The sequence below is a fragment of the Symphodus melops genome (assembly GCF_947650265.1).
Source record: "Symphodus melops genome assembly, chromosome: 21".
NCBI lineage: Eukaryota > Metazoa > Chordata > Actinopteri > Labriformes > Labridae > Symphodus > Symphodus melops.
The window spans coordinates 4,922,126-4,934,826 of NC_136711.1; the positions used below are offsets into that span (position 1 = coordinate 4,922,126).

Sequence of the window (12,701 nt, forward strand, 5' to 3'; positions counted from 1 at the left end):
CTTGTTTTTTGACTGCAAACTTAATATTTCCTAAACGTTTGACTAAATGGAAACGAAGAAACGGAAGCGGAAACGGAAGTAATACAGACGAAGACCTTCTCCCACAATGCACCGGGAGAAACTCGAAGCGCCTTTTGCAGCGCCTGCATGTCAACAAGCAGAAACAGGGGCTTCACTTAAAGCTATCGCATGCATGAATATATGAGGACTTTACTTCCTGGGACAGTACTTTTGTTTTTCATTTATTCCCTTTGAAGTGTGTGAAGGCCAACATGGCTCCGTTTAGCTTGATGACAGCCAGCGTTAGCTTGTTGGTGAAGTCCTTCAGCGTCTTCTCCAGTAGCAGCAGCAGCCTGACGAGGTGACTAACTTGGACTCTCTCTCCTGTTTTAGCTTAGCTCAGGCACAGAAGGAGCTAACTTCTGCATGTTCTCATGTTGCATTGTCACTAGAAAACTAGTTTTAATTCAGTTAACTGTTGTGGTAAAAGTAGCATTATTTAACATTTGTAAAAGTTAGTTGTTGAGGAGCTTGGTGAATATTTTAATGACTTTCAGCCAACTGTTCAGTCAATTGAAGCCACTTTTAAATGCTTAGAATTATAAAACATTCCTTGATATTATTATGAAAATGTTTTATGATTATGAACACGGATCTAAAGGTCTGTGAGGGATTAATGAGTTATAAACAACTATTAAGAAACTGTGAATCTTCTCGAATCTGATTGTTTTTAAGTTTATTTGTTGACTAGCAGAAATGTTAGGGGAAGACTTCGACTTCATTATGTTTTCGGTGCATCTGCTGACTATGTAACATTTTATTGTAATGTGCAATTTTAGAAGAGACGTCCTCAAATACCTTTGTTTGAGCTCAAGGTCATCCAACCCAAATATAATAACTATAATAAAACTGAAAACTTAATCAATCATCTAAAGAAGACAGGGCCAGATAATGTTTGGTATTTTTTAAACAACTTTTGCTTAAAGAAGTGTGAAATTATAAACCTTAAAAATAAATAAACAGGAACAGTTCACATAGATGAACATAAACATAATCACCATTTGAAGTCCATTGGCAGGTTGGTTGTCACATGTAAATGAAAGTATATAGACAAGCAAACAACAACGTAGACAATGATTTGACAGAGATGCATATTAAAATGTAGCTGTGTGATCGGGTTCAAAACAAACCAGGATAAAGTGACATCCAGAGATAAAGAGCCGGACAGATTAATACACTTCTTAACAAGCTGCAGTTCTCCTTCTAAGAGCACTTGTGAGCGTGTGGTTTGTGTGTTTGTTTTTGTTAATCAGCAATTTTACCTCCTGCATCATTTCACTAAAAGTGTATGTTTGGCTCTCTCTTTAATGTATGATCTGATTTATATTGTGTGTGTGTGTGTGTGTGTGTGTCTGCTGCAGGTGTACTGGTGTCCTCCAGACTTCATTCTTCAACCATGTGAGATGTCTCACGTCCCAGGCCAGTGGCCCCCCAAAGAGACCTCTGAATGGATACATGAGATTTGTTCAGCAACAGCAGCCAATCGTGACGAGACAACACCCAGGTAAAGCTGTAACACTTTGTACTAAAAGAAAGACACGCACGTCAGTGCACACACAACTGAGACTGGAGACAGAACATGACGAGGAAGTGGCCGACGAAGGCTTTTTATATCTACAGGTGTAATCAGACATATTTACAGTGAAATGACCGGACGTGATCAGTTTGCTAAAAAAGCGCAGGATGCAGCTTTGATATGAACATGATGGTCGCACCAGTCGGTCAATCTAAACGTTATCACCCCCGCTTGCTCGCTTGTGGTGACTTCTCGTGAACATTACCTACGGCTGTGTTCACCGTCTCACAGGGATAGTCACGCTTTGTGAAGGCCACATGTGAACAGCCAGGTCAGGAGAATGTTCTAGATATTTTCAGGAGTGAATAGGTGAAAAGGGCTTTTAGTCTACTCTTAAAAGTAGTCAGGGTATGTGGGTCCTGGATCATGTTTTTTTTTAGATGCTCCTCAGTAGAGTAGCCCGACAATGATGATGCTATTATTGTTGTCTATAGAAGTCAAGTCAGTGGACATCATCAGGAAGATCGCCCAGCAGTGGAGGACCCTGAGCCCCGAGCAGAAACGGGTAATGGGTTTTTTCCTATCAGACAGTGTGAACGTTATGTTTATCGTTTATTCAGCCCTGAGTGTAAATATTTAAGGGAGGTGAAAAGCAATCTGTGTGATACTGACCAAGCGTACAGTTTATTCAATTTTTATTTTTTTGTCTGGTCTCTCTCTTCCTCGTAGCCTTTTGAGGACGCCTCTCTTCGGGCCAGGGAGCAGTTTAAGTTGGACCTCCAGCATTACACAGCCCAGCTGACTCCCGCACAGCTCCAACAACAAACCGTGGAGAAGAGGCAGAGACTGGCCAAGAGGAGGGCCATACGCAAGAAGAGGGTGAGAGAGCTTTTAAGGAGCTTCAGGATTTTCTGTGCTTTCAGAAATGCATTTAATGTACAATATATTACAACTGTCGATGTAGCTATGTTAACATGGACACAAATAATCAGAGTCTGATCTGATCAGATCAGATTTTTTTAAGTACGAGCAGTCGGATGTTACTACTGATAACACTAGACTCTACTTCTGTTTAATATCATTGACAGGTCACATGATATTCATGTTTTATGTATGTTAACAGAAAGGAACAGCTTCTTTTGATGCATGTAACCTACATGCATGTTATTATCACATCCCTTCAGCCTGGAGCATGAAAAGTGTCCTTTTTTTAATAGGCGTTAAATGTGACTTCTTTTTTTTTTTTCTTGGACCCAGTCAGCAGTGTAAGCACTGAACTCGATCACTTCATCTTTCACAGTCTCCCTGTGTGTGTGTGTTTGTTCGTTCCAGGAGTTAACCAGCCTTGGGAAACCGAAACGTCCACGATCCTCGTTCAACATTTTCATGTCGGAGCACTTCGACGAGGCCAAAGGAAAAACAACACAGGTCAGAAACACACACAGCTCCATGACATGACATTTAAAGGGACAGTTTATTTTTATTCATTAGATGGAGTGAAAGACTCTCTGATAATAACCAACAAATATTTGATGTGTCGGTTAGCCCCGTTGCCTCACAGCGAGGAGTGTCCCGTCGGACAGGAGCCTCTCTGTGTGGAGTTTGCAAAAGTTAGTTAAATTCTGGTTGTGAAAGTGAGTTTTATTTTGGAATAGTGAACAGCACACAAGAACCAAGAATAAGGCACGAATGGTTCTTGCAAGACACCTTAAAGAACAGTTTCTAGACAAAAACTACTGAAAACTGCGCTCCCCATTCAGACTTTCTTGTTAAAAAACACAAACATCTGAGACACTCAGAAGTAATAAAAAGCTTTTATTTCATCTGGGCTTCAGACTCATTTTTACACCCTGATGCAGTACTCCACTTGTCAGGAAAGAAACTGAAATGCAAAACATGGCCTCTGGAAGTACTAAACAGCAGTTAACTTTTCTACACGTGTTCTGTTAGTATTCATTCAGCCTCCTTTAATATGAAACGTGATGAACGACATGTTTTTGTTCAGTTCAGAAAGTCCGACTTTAAAGCAGCTGTTCTGCCAAACATCCATAAAACAAACCCTGAATCTTAGTGTGGTCAGATATCACCACCGGAGCAGAAGGCTTTAATCTGACGTCACGGCTGATAACACTCTGCACACTTCCCCGTTTGCTTCATCCACGTCATGAATGATATGTTTCTGTTCTTTGTTCAGGAGAAGATGCTGTCACTGAGAGACGACTGGAGGAGTCTGTTCACTCATCAGAAACAGGTTGGGCCAAAAGTTGTCAAAAGTCGAATGATGTCCAAACCAGTCTGAAAACAACATCAAAAGTGAATCCTGGTCACCCACACACACAGTGCTTTTGTTATTATTGTCTATGATTTTCAACCTGCTTACAGTGCAGGCTACAGAACGAGTCAGTGAACGCAGACAAACATCTGAACAGCAAAAAAGATTAAGATAATACCCAACATGAAATATTTCCTCTGAATTATCATGAATAATGTCGAATAAGTTTGCAGACATTCTGTCTCATGCTCTCATATTTTTGAGCAGAGGTTCGAAGCTTCGAGCAGGGAGGCTGGGATTAATAGATCAAAATATAAAGGTACCTGGTGACATCACTGTCTGTCTCCTCTGCTCTCTAAATGTGCGCAACCGACAACGTCAGTGTCTGCCCTCCTGTGGATGGGAAGTGTTTGTAGGTTTAGGAGGAGCAGAGAAACACGAGGCGGGAAGGAGGACACCTTCAGCAGGAAATCACCAAAATCAGACACCTTAACTTACTGTCGCATTCTCTCTGTAGTTTGTCTCTATGTAAACCTCTACTTCTCTCTTTCTTTTGCCTGTGGCAGCTTTTGAATGGATGACTAGGTGCTATGGTTGTCAAAATTCTTGTTACTCTTGGATACCAACCACATGCTCCCAAACGATACAACAGGCTTCACTTTACGGTTAAAGTCATGAAGCATGTGGTTGGTATTGAAAGGCATCGAACATTTGGACGACCTCTTCTTCAGCTGTGAACGAAGCTCAACATGAAGTTGGCTGTTCAGTGCTCATCCCTGTTTGTTGTCCGTCTCAGGTCTACACGCAGCTGGCCGAGGACGACAAAATCCGCTACAAGAATGAGATGAAGTCGTGGGAGGAGCACATGGTGGACATCGGACGAGAGGACGTGATCCGAGAGCAGACGCTGTCCGACCGGAAAAGGGCAGCCGATAAAAGCAAGGCAGCAGCTAAGAAAGCTGCGGCTCAAGCTAAACCCGCCAAGAAGGCTGCGGCGAAGTCGAAAACGACAAGGAAGAAGAGCAAAAGTAGCTCTGCAAAAACTGTCAGTAAAACGCAGAAGAAATAACGTGTTAGTCTACTGAGTTTAGAGAGAGGAAGTATTTGACAGCGAGGGGAAAATTGAGATGAAGCAGGGCGACGCTCAACCTGTTGTTTTTTTTTCTCATACTTGAAAGAGTTGGAGGTGAGCCAAAGCTTTTACCAAATTCAGATGGATAAAACTACAACTCCCTATTAATGTCTCCGTTCAGTGAAATCTAAAACAAAACAACCTGAAAGCAGGATTATTACAGTCAACATAAATACACATTTCCTGGCTCTGTTTGGTTGGTTAAGACGATAACTGTTTACGTGAATGTAGAAGGCACTGATAACAATTTTGTACTTTTTTTGTTTTTGTTTCATAGCTCCGAGTTTAAACGATAAACATGCAAGAAAATTAAAGTTAACGGTTTCCGTCCCAAAAATATCAAACCTTTCTATTTTTGGTTGTGCTGAAGAGTATTAATTGAAAGAAAAGGTCACCTTGATGCTAGTTTTTAGCAAACAGGAGGTATAGTTCATGTGTTCTAAAGAAATGAGAAGTATTATGACCAGCATGTAGAAAGTGTGGGTTGACTGTGTAAGGATTAAGTCCACAGTGCAGCAGCTCAGTGTCCCTGGATGTTAATGTTCAGACAGCACTTCCTCTAAAGAGCAGATAGAATCATGCAGCCAGGCTCAATTAGTCCAATCTATCCTCCAGAAGTTCAGCGTAAGCTTGCAACCCCGAACTGTGAAAACTGACCATTTGTCTTTCAGGACATGAATCACTTTTTGACTGACTTTTTTTGTATTTTTTAAAATATCACAAGTTCAAAGAATTATGCATTGTACCAGTTGAGCTTTGTATGAGTTGCTTTGTTCTGTTACCAGCTGTAAAAAAAAAAAAGCGTTTGTAGCGGATAATAAAATGTTCCTTTTGTTCCCACCGTGGCTTCTTCCAACTTATTGTTTGCCTTCACACGACAATTGAAATACATTATGCTAACTGAATACCCTTTCACGATGTCTAAAGCAGCTAATTAATCCCTCAGGCTGAATTCTGATGTATTCTCTGATACTGAGACAAACCTCTCACACACACCTGAATCACAGACGTGCACAAACGGGACCTGTGGAAATGCATTCATGGAGAGGTGTCAGAGTGGGGCTGCACCACACTGCTCCACAGGGGGGCATGCCAGAGCTGTTTGGGGGTTCTCTGCCTTGCTCAAAGGCACATAAGCAGGAAGTGACATGGCACCTCTCCAGCAACACAAACCGAACCATTATACACTGTGAATAAGAGGGAGCCTCCGGTATTTCATTGTCAGTCCGTTACACTAAGAGGTGTGATGATTTAATTATTTAAGCACAAAACACAGTCGCTCATTTTTATACAGGCAGAATATATGAAACTTCAGTAACATGATAATCATTAGGGTTATTTTAAAACTTTGGTGCGGTACTATTAAAAATCGTATTGATACCTGTATCCAAACCACGGCCACTAAAGTCCTATCCTACACACCTAATACAGTACACTACTTTTCAGACTATTTTCTTCTCACAAAAGTGCTATCATTAAAATCAGCATTTTATTACTAGCTCTGAAGGCAGCATCTTAATTATCACTTGGGATCCTGCTGACCCAACCCCGATAAATTGAAGGTCACATACAGTATTAGGCTCATTTTCAACCAGTCAAAATAAGTCTCAGAGCTCCCCCAAACACATCTGTGAAATTAAATTTTACAAATCCATTTTGTATTTTAGCATGTCTATAAACCCTTTGTATTAAAGTTATGATCCTTTTTATCCTCACAAAAATAAGTTTGTACTTCTGTTTTAAAACGTGGTATCTAAAAGACTGCAAATTCACCCAGATTATAACCACCAGCTGATGTTCTGTATGTAAAACCATATACTGTAGACAAAAGGTTTTGTTCAACCAATTTGAAGCCATGATATTAGCATTTAGCATTTTCTTTGAACCAGATTCTGTAAAACAGTGATTTTGTTTCCCCTTCGCCTGAGCGACACGACGCTGAGGTAGCTGCTTATAATGAACAAGTGATCGCACATTTACAAAATGCTCATGAACTTTTACTGAAGACTGAAACAGTGATTGACAACATAAACGTATAAGATAACAGTTTACAGAAGTTAAAAAGACTTATTTTTCTAACCAGTTGTGGCGCCCCCTAATGGCCAAGAAAAAGAATGCACGTATAAGGCACTTCAGAAACAAGCTTCACCTTTGAAACAAATAAGTTACGTCCACTTCTTACATACAGTCTCTAATAGGGACAGAGTCTTGACCTCTGGTAGAAGGTTATCAGTGCTCTTTTACATGTATTAAACAGGTTCACAATTTGAGTATTCTTAAAATATATCTTCTCTGAGAAGCTTAATGGATCCGATTTTCGTACAAAATGCCAACATTTTTTAGAAAGACATTCACAGGTGAAGATAATCAAACAGGTGAAAGGTTGAAGGTCACATAGCTGCCTAATTAACCTTGCATTTGACGCCAACAGATTTAAGACAAGCTGTCGTTTCCCCTCCGCATGAATGAGTTTGTGCAGTAACAAATCTTAATCACAATCAGTAATCCAACACGGTTGAGAGAGATGGTTACATCTCAGAGTCTGTAGCTTCTGTAGCTTCCCCGTCAGCAGTCTGTGCAGCAGAATCAGGGATTCTGGAGGGGTAAAGTCTTGTATCAGCCATGCATCAGGGCCCTTGTTGTTTCTGTGTTGAAGCTTGTCTCAGGAGAGCCTGGAAGTCCGGAGATAGAACCAGTTTGTGGTTGACGTTTCCCAACACCATCATGTCCCCGGTCCGACCGTCAGAGAGATGCACTGACACCAGTTGCTGCAGCAGAAAAAGGAAGAAGAGATTGAACTGAAATTCATAAATCAACTGTACTATGTGGGAAAAACATTTTTTTTGTTGCCTTATGTTGGAAACCTTTTACACACTGATCAACTGGTCTATTGTTTACAAAAAAAATGGATAAGTGTTTTTTTGTCAAAGCTCCACCATCGCCTGCCTGAAGTGTTCTTTATTGGACAAAGTGACATGCCTGAAAGAAACCGGGAAGAGCTCCTCGCTGAACAGTACTTGACCCTCTTTGAACCTGACAGTTTAATCTACCTCCTATTAATTATGGAATACACACACACACACTTGCTCACAGTACCTGCAGGAAGGAAAAGGCAGCTCCCTCTGAGACGTCCATGACGACGTCTCCCAGCTTCAGCTCCACCTTCCCCGACCTCCTGATCTGCAGTTTACCCAGAAGCCCCTCTGGGAACTGTGACAGTAGTGCACAGCTCTCCTTCCCAGCAGCTGCCTGAGGACAGACACACACACATGTACACACACACACATACATACATACACACACCCTGTCAATAATGAGCAGATTTAGACAAGAAGTGGCAACAGTATTTAAGCTTTAATAGTACTCAAAATCTGTAAGGCAGTTACCAAAGCTCATTCAATGTGAGCTCTTTAGTGAAGCTGCTGACAGATGTTTGTGATGCTTTAGTAAGGCTGTGTTATTGGTGAAGGAAATTGTGCATGTGTGAGAGAGAGAGAGTGTTTTTTTGTCGGTGTGTGAAGCCGATTTGAGCCGTGCATATAAGACAACTGAAAAACACACACTTAAATCTACCTGTGTACAACCTGTGTCTGTTTGAGTTTTCTATTGAACATTATGAGTGCTCTGTTCTGATTTAACACGTGCAGTGTGTCCTGACAGATTGTACAGCGTGAGCACATAAATCGTGAGCTTCGGTGGTGTGTTGTGTTGTACAGTCTGAGCTGACGTTCCACCACGACTTTTATGCAGACATGCAGTGTATGTCGGGCTTTAGTGTTTATTTAGTTTTCACCTACTTGCGCTTGTAGATATGCAGCCCTCTTGTCCTCCGCCTTGCCTTCCTTTTTGGCAGCTTTCTCCGCTGTAGATCCAAGTGCAGAGTCCACCTTCTGTGCGGACGCTCTGCCAGGCATACAGTCCGGTAACTGCATGAAGAAGAGCTCCTCTCTGCCAGAAAGGCTCAGATCCTGCAGCATCTCTGCCAGAGATGGCTGCTCTTGTTTGGGAAACTCTTCTGCTCGACTCTGCGCTCTGCAGGGCGGAGCTCTGAACAGAGGAGGGTTCTCTGGACCTGCCAACAAGACAAGCAAACACACATGAATCCAAGCTTGAAGTGCATCACACACAGAATGAAGTGTGTCAGGCTGGAGCAGTGAGAGGAGCTATTCTCACATGTCGAGGGGGATCTGACGGACTGACAGAGGGGCAGTTGGATGGGTTTCAGCTTTGCATCGTTTCTGAGACCTGGATCATCAATGAACTGTGGATGAAAACAAAACATTACATGAGAACAATGTTAAGCTGTGAGTGATTATTAGGACCCGACCGAGACGGGATTTTTGGGGCTGATACTAATATAGATATTGGGGAAGAAAGAAAACGTGATACTGATAAATTGGCCATTATCTTTACAGACAACGCATATATTGGGTTATCCCTCAAATGCAGTTATCAACATGTGCATGCATCACAGCTGAACACTTTGAAGAGTGATAATGCTTGTTGTAATCCACACAGCACCCTCTGCTGGTGACAACCAGAAGCGAGTATAATAAAATGATACTCAAATGAAGTTGAGTGGTGAGTAAATCCAGTAATATCGGCGCATATCTGTGATAAAGTACGATAAGCCGATACTGATAGTCACTGGATTGGCTAATATCAGCCAAGCTGTCACTGTGATCATTAAAGAGGATATTAGGAATCAAAGTTTGCTTGAAGTTCTTGTACGCTGACAACCCAAAGTTATCATGAGCAATTTTACATGGAAGCGAGAGAGAGACAGAGCACTGTCTAAATTACACAAACACGTTGGCAGCGTTTTGGTAACGTGCAATGTCATGTTATTAAAAACAAGAAATGATCCATTAATGGGTGACTAGGTTTTTTTTTTTTTTGCAGTGGTATCGATATTGTTTGATTTGGACTGGAATGGGATCAAAGTTCTGGTTTCTGGCTAAACAAGAATCTATCCTCTTAAGTCAAGCAGACAGCAGGATATACCAACATCATCTCTCTGTAGTTTGGAAAGTAGCTCATCGTCCTCGTCCTCAGACTCGGTCCTCTCCTTCTTCACCAGTTTGCACACGGGAGAGCTGGTGGAGTCGTAAGGGTCTGCAGCGCCGCGCCAGCCTGAACAGAACGCAACGACGGGTTAATGATGCAACTGTGACTGAACGTTCTGTTGGCGGTGAGAGAAGAGAGAAACGCTTGTGCACCTGTTTTGCGTATGGTGTCTGCAGGGCCCTGTTCAAAGATGGAGTGAGACTGTATGGTCGGAGGCCTCTCTCTCCTCCTCCCTCTGTTCTCTCTCCTCCTCTCATCCCTCTCTCTTCTCTCCTTTTTTGGAGGCGCACGGACCTCCTCCTTCAACCTGATGATATATTGGACATGCATAATAACTCAAAACACATGTTAAACACATTCAATGTTTCAAAAACTTTCGGTAAAATGGAGACTTCAAATGTCTTCATGAACTTCACTTACTCGTCTTTGCTTTTCCTCACAGTGTGGATGTTTGGCTCGAAGGTTTTCTTTGACAAGACAGAAATACAAACAAATTGTTTCTGTAATACATAAAGGCTCATCCTATTTTAAAGCCCAGATCCTTTTACTGGCCTGGTGTTGTCACATGTTTCCAGAAATAAAGACAGGTTTCAGTTAAGCTGTTTTCATATGCACTCCTGAAAATAACTAGATCATGTGAGGACAACCGCTACAGATATTCTGCTGACCTGGTGATCTCCTGAGGCCAAAGCCAACCAAGCCCTTCTAGAGAGGGGCGGGGTCAGACGTAGCTCATTTAAATTTAAAGCTACAGACACAGAAATAGCCTGTTCTGAGCAGTGCTGAAATAGAGGGGTTTATAGGCATCATCAAATACAGGATCAGAATGGATTTAAGACAAGACACAAACATGTTTTGGGGAGCTCTGGGACTTATTTAAACTTGTTGAAAAGGAGGACAATATGTGACCTTTAAATATTCGATATTAAAATAAAAGAAAAAATTGATTTTTTAAATGAAAATATTGTAATCTTTGTCAGCTGATGTTGAGCTAAGCACCTTACTTTAATGTAAACACTGTTGATTTAAATGAATGAATATTATTATTTTTTGTTTATTTGTTCATGTGTAAAGTTAAATTCCTGGTAATTGTGTATACTGACCAATAAAGTTGATTGTGATTGATTTGTAATTCACATCTTCCCCAAATTCTGTGAGAAAAAAAATTCCCAATCTATCACATTTTATCGTATTCTTATTTAAATATCCGGATACATTGCAATATATTGATTACTTATCCTGTATCAGAGTGCCATATTTCTGCCATACAAAGCCCAATTGCAATTGTGTTGATTTGAGGGTGTAATGTTGAACTTGGGTGTAATGTTGAAATATTGAAGTTCCAAAAATATGCAGTTTAATAGCAACCTTTTAGAGACTAACTCTTAGATAAATTCATATTCCTGTGTAAAATCGTTTGTCGTTATTCATTACCTTGGGTTTTTTGAGGGCTCCTCCCAGTGTCAGGTCCCTGGTTCGGAGGGATGTCAGTCTTCCAGGTGGAGCAGCGGCGGAGGACAAGCTCCTGACCCGCCCAGGGAGTCCTCTACCCGCCTTCAAACCCAGTCCAGCCCCGCTGCTGAGGCCGGAGGTACCGGGAACACTTGCTGTATCCCTCGTCTCGGTCATGTTGCGGTGCCTGACCCTTCTATTTATCCTCTTATCAATTCTTTACTTTGCATATGTTTGGAGGTGACATCTCCTCACGTGCATGCAACTAAGTTAACAATAGAAACGCATCATTTTTGGAGGTTTAAATGTAAAAAAAATAAATCGGTGTTGTGAGCAGGGTGTACTTAGTTACTCCCTACCCCACGGCTCTCATCACTGGCTTTGTCCTTCCAAAGGTGTTTAATGCGTGTTTCGTCCAGAAGATATTTTCATTTCATCAAATAATTCGCGTTGAAATCCACGGTTATAACGCAGAGCAATGCACAGGTCCAAATTCCCCAAACAACTTACTACCGCTTATTACCCTCCATTTTGTTTTCGCGGAATCAAAACAAACTGCGCCAAACGCAGACCTGAACTCACCGAGACGAAAAGCTTCCTCCTTTATCAACCCGATACCCTTTTTAAAATAAAGTTATTGTAGCAGTCGCTGCATTGCTCAGTAGCCTGTCCTTTCCGTCAACAGCTCATATATTCTTGGTCATTATAAACCAGCGGAGTTTCCTGATGGTGTTTGCAAAACAAAAAAAAAAAAAAAAAAAGAAATAGAGAAAAAAACACTGCTCCTTCTGACTTCAAATGTTACACATGCCTTATTTAACCAGTATTATTATCATCCCAGTTGCACCACTTGGCCGCCCGTGCTCTGGTTTAAATGTGCCCACTTCCCGTTCTTCTTCTTCTGCATTACTATTGTTGTTATAAACGGTGCTGAGCAGGTGATACCACAAGAGGGCGCTGTTTATCGGATAGTAGCCCGGTGTCCTGCGATTTGGTCCAAGAAACTGAAGCAGGTTTTCAGAAGATGAAGGAATACAATCAAATAGCAACTGAATAGCTACCTAATGATACCGTCATGTGGTTGTAAAATACAATGATTTACAAACCTGGACAATTTGCTTCTTTAATTCTTCTTCTTTGATTATTTATCTCAATATTACTTAAGGCAAACTCTCTGATTTAACTCTTCCTTTTAAAATAAA

General features: G+C 41.3%; 2 protein-coding genes across 3 annotated transcripts; one reads left to right on the plus strand and one right to left on the minus strand.

Moving 5' to 3' along the window:
• Positions 1 to 79: 79 nt before the first annotated feature.
• Positions 80 to 5,821, plus strand: tfam (transcription factor A, mitochondrial). The gene is made up of 7 exons (XM_079372555.1): positions 80 to 361; positions 1,422 to 1,564; positions 2,071 to 2,141; positions 2,306 to 2,455; positions 2,909 to 3,004; positions 3,771 to 3,827; positions 4,645 to 5,821. Exons 1-7 carry the CDS (start codon positions 273 to 275, stop codon positions 4,915 to 4,917), a joined length of 879 nt encoding a protein of 292 aa, XP_079228681.1. The 5' UTR covers positions 80 to 272; the 3' UTR covers positions 4,918 to 5,821.
• Positions 5,822 to 6,193: 372 nt separating this feature from the next.
• LOC306842352 (DNA-directed RNA polymerase III subunit RPC4) lies at positions 6,194 to 12,530 on the minus strand. Of its 2 annotated transcripts, none has more exons than XM_079372545.1 (8): positions 11,482 to 12,530; positions 10,468 to 10,514; positions 10,200 to 10,354; positions 9,989 to 10,113; positions 9,154 to 9,241; positions 8,778 to 9,052; positions 8,077 to 8,229; positions 6,194 to 7,748 (listed from the first exon to the last, which is right to left on the minus strand). In XM_079372545.1, the coding sequence occupies exons 1-8, from the start codon at positions 11,674 to 11,676 to the stop codon at positions 7,608 to 7,610; spliced, it is 1,179 nt and encodes a 392-aa protein (XP_079228671.1). In that variant the 5' UTR covers positions 11,677 to 12,530; the 3' UTR covers positions 6,194 to 7,607. The 2 variants fall into 2 exon arrangements, with proteins under 2 accessions (XP_079228671.1, XP_079228670.1); XM_079372544.1 differs by having other exon boundaries at positions 8,077 to 8,225; positions 8,774 to 9,052; positions 11,482 to 12,529.
• Positions 12,531 to 12,701: the final 171 nt, after the last annotated feature.

Bases quoted from the DNA above. Each gene is read 5' to 3' on its own strand.
- tfam (XM_079372555.1), top strand. From the start codon at position 273: ATGGCTCCGTTTAGCTTGATGACAGCCAGCGTTAGCTTGTTGGTGAAG. The intron at 2,456-2,908 runs GTGAGAGAGCTT...TGTTCGTTCCAG, and splicing joins GGGCCATACGCAAGAAGAGG to GAGTTAACCAGCCTTGGGAA. The intron at 3,005-3,770 runs GTCAGAAACACA...TTCTTTGTTCAG, and splicing joins CCAAAGGAAAAACAACACAG to GAGAAGATGCTGTCACTGAG.
- LOC306842352 (XM_079372545.1), bottom strand. From the start codon at position 11,676: ATGACCGAGACGAGGGATACAGCAAGTGTTCCCGGTACCTCCGGCCTC. The intron at 10,355-10,467 runs GTAAGTGAAGTT...ATATATCATCAG, and splicing joins GTGAGGAAAAGCAAAGACGA to GTTGAAGGAGGAGGTCCGTG. The intron at 10,114-10,199 runs GTGCACAAGCGT...CGTTCTGTTCAG, and splicing joins AGACACCATACGCAAAACAG to GCTGGCGCGGCGCTGCAGAC.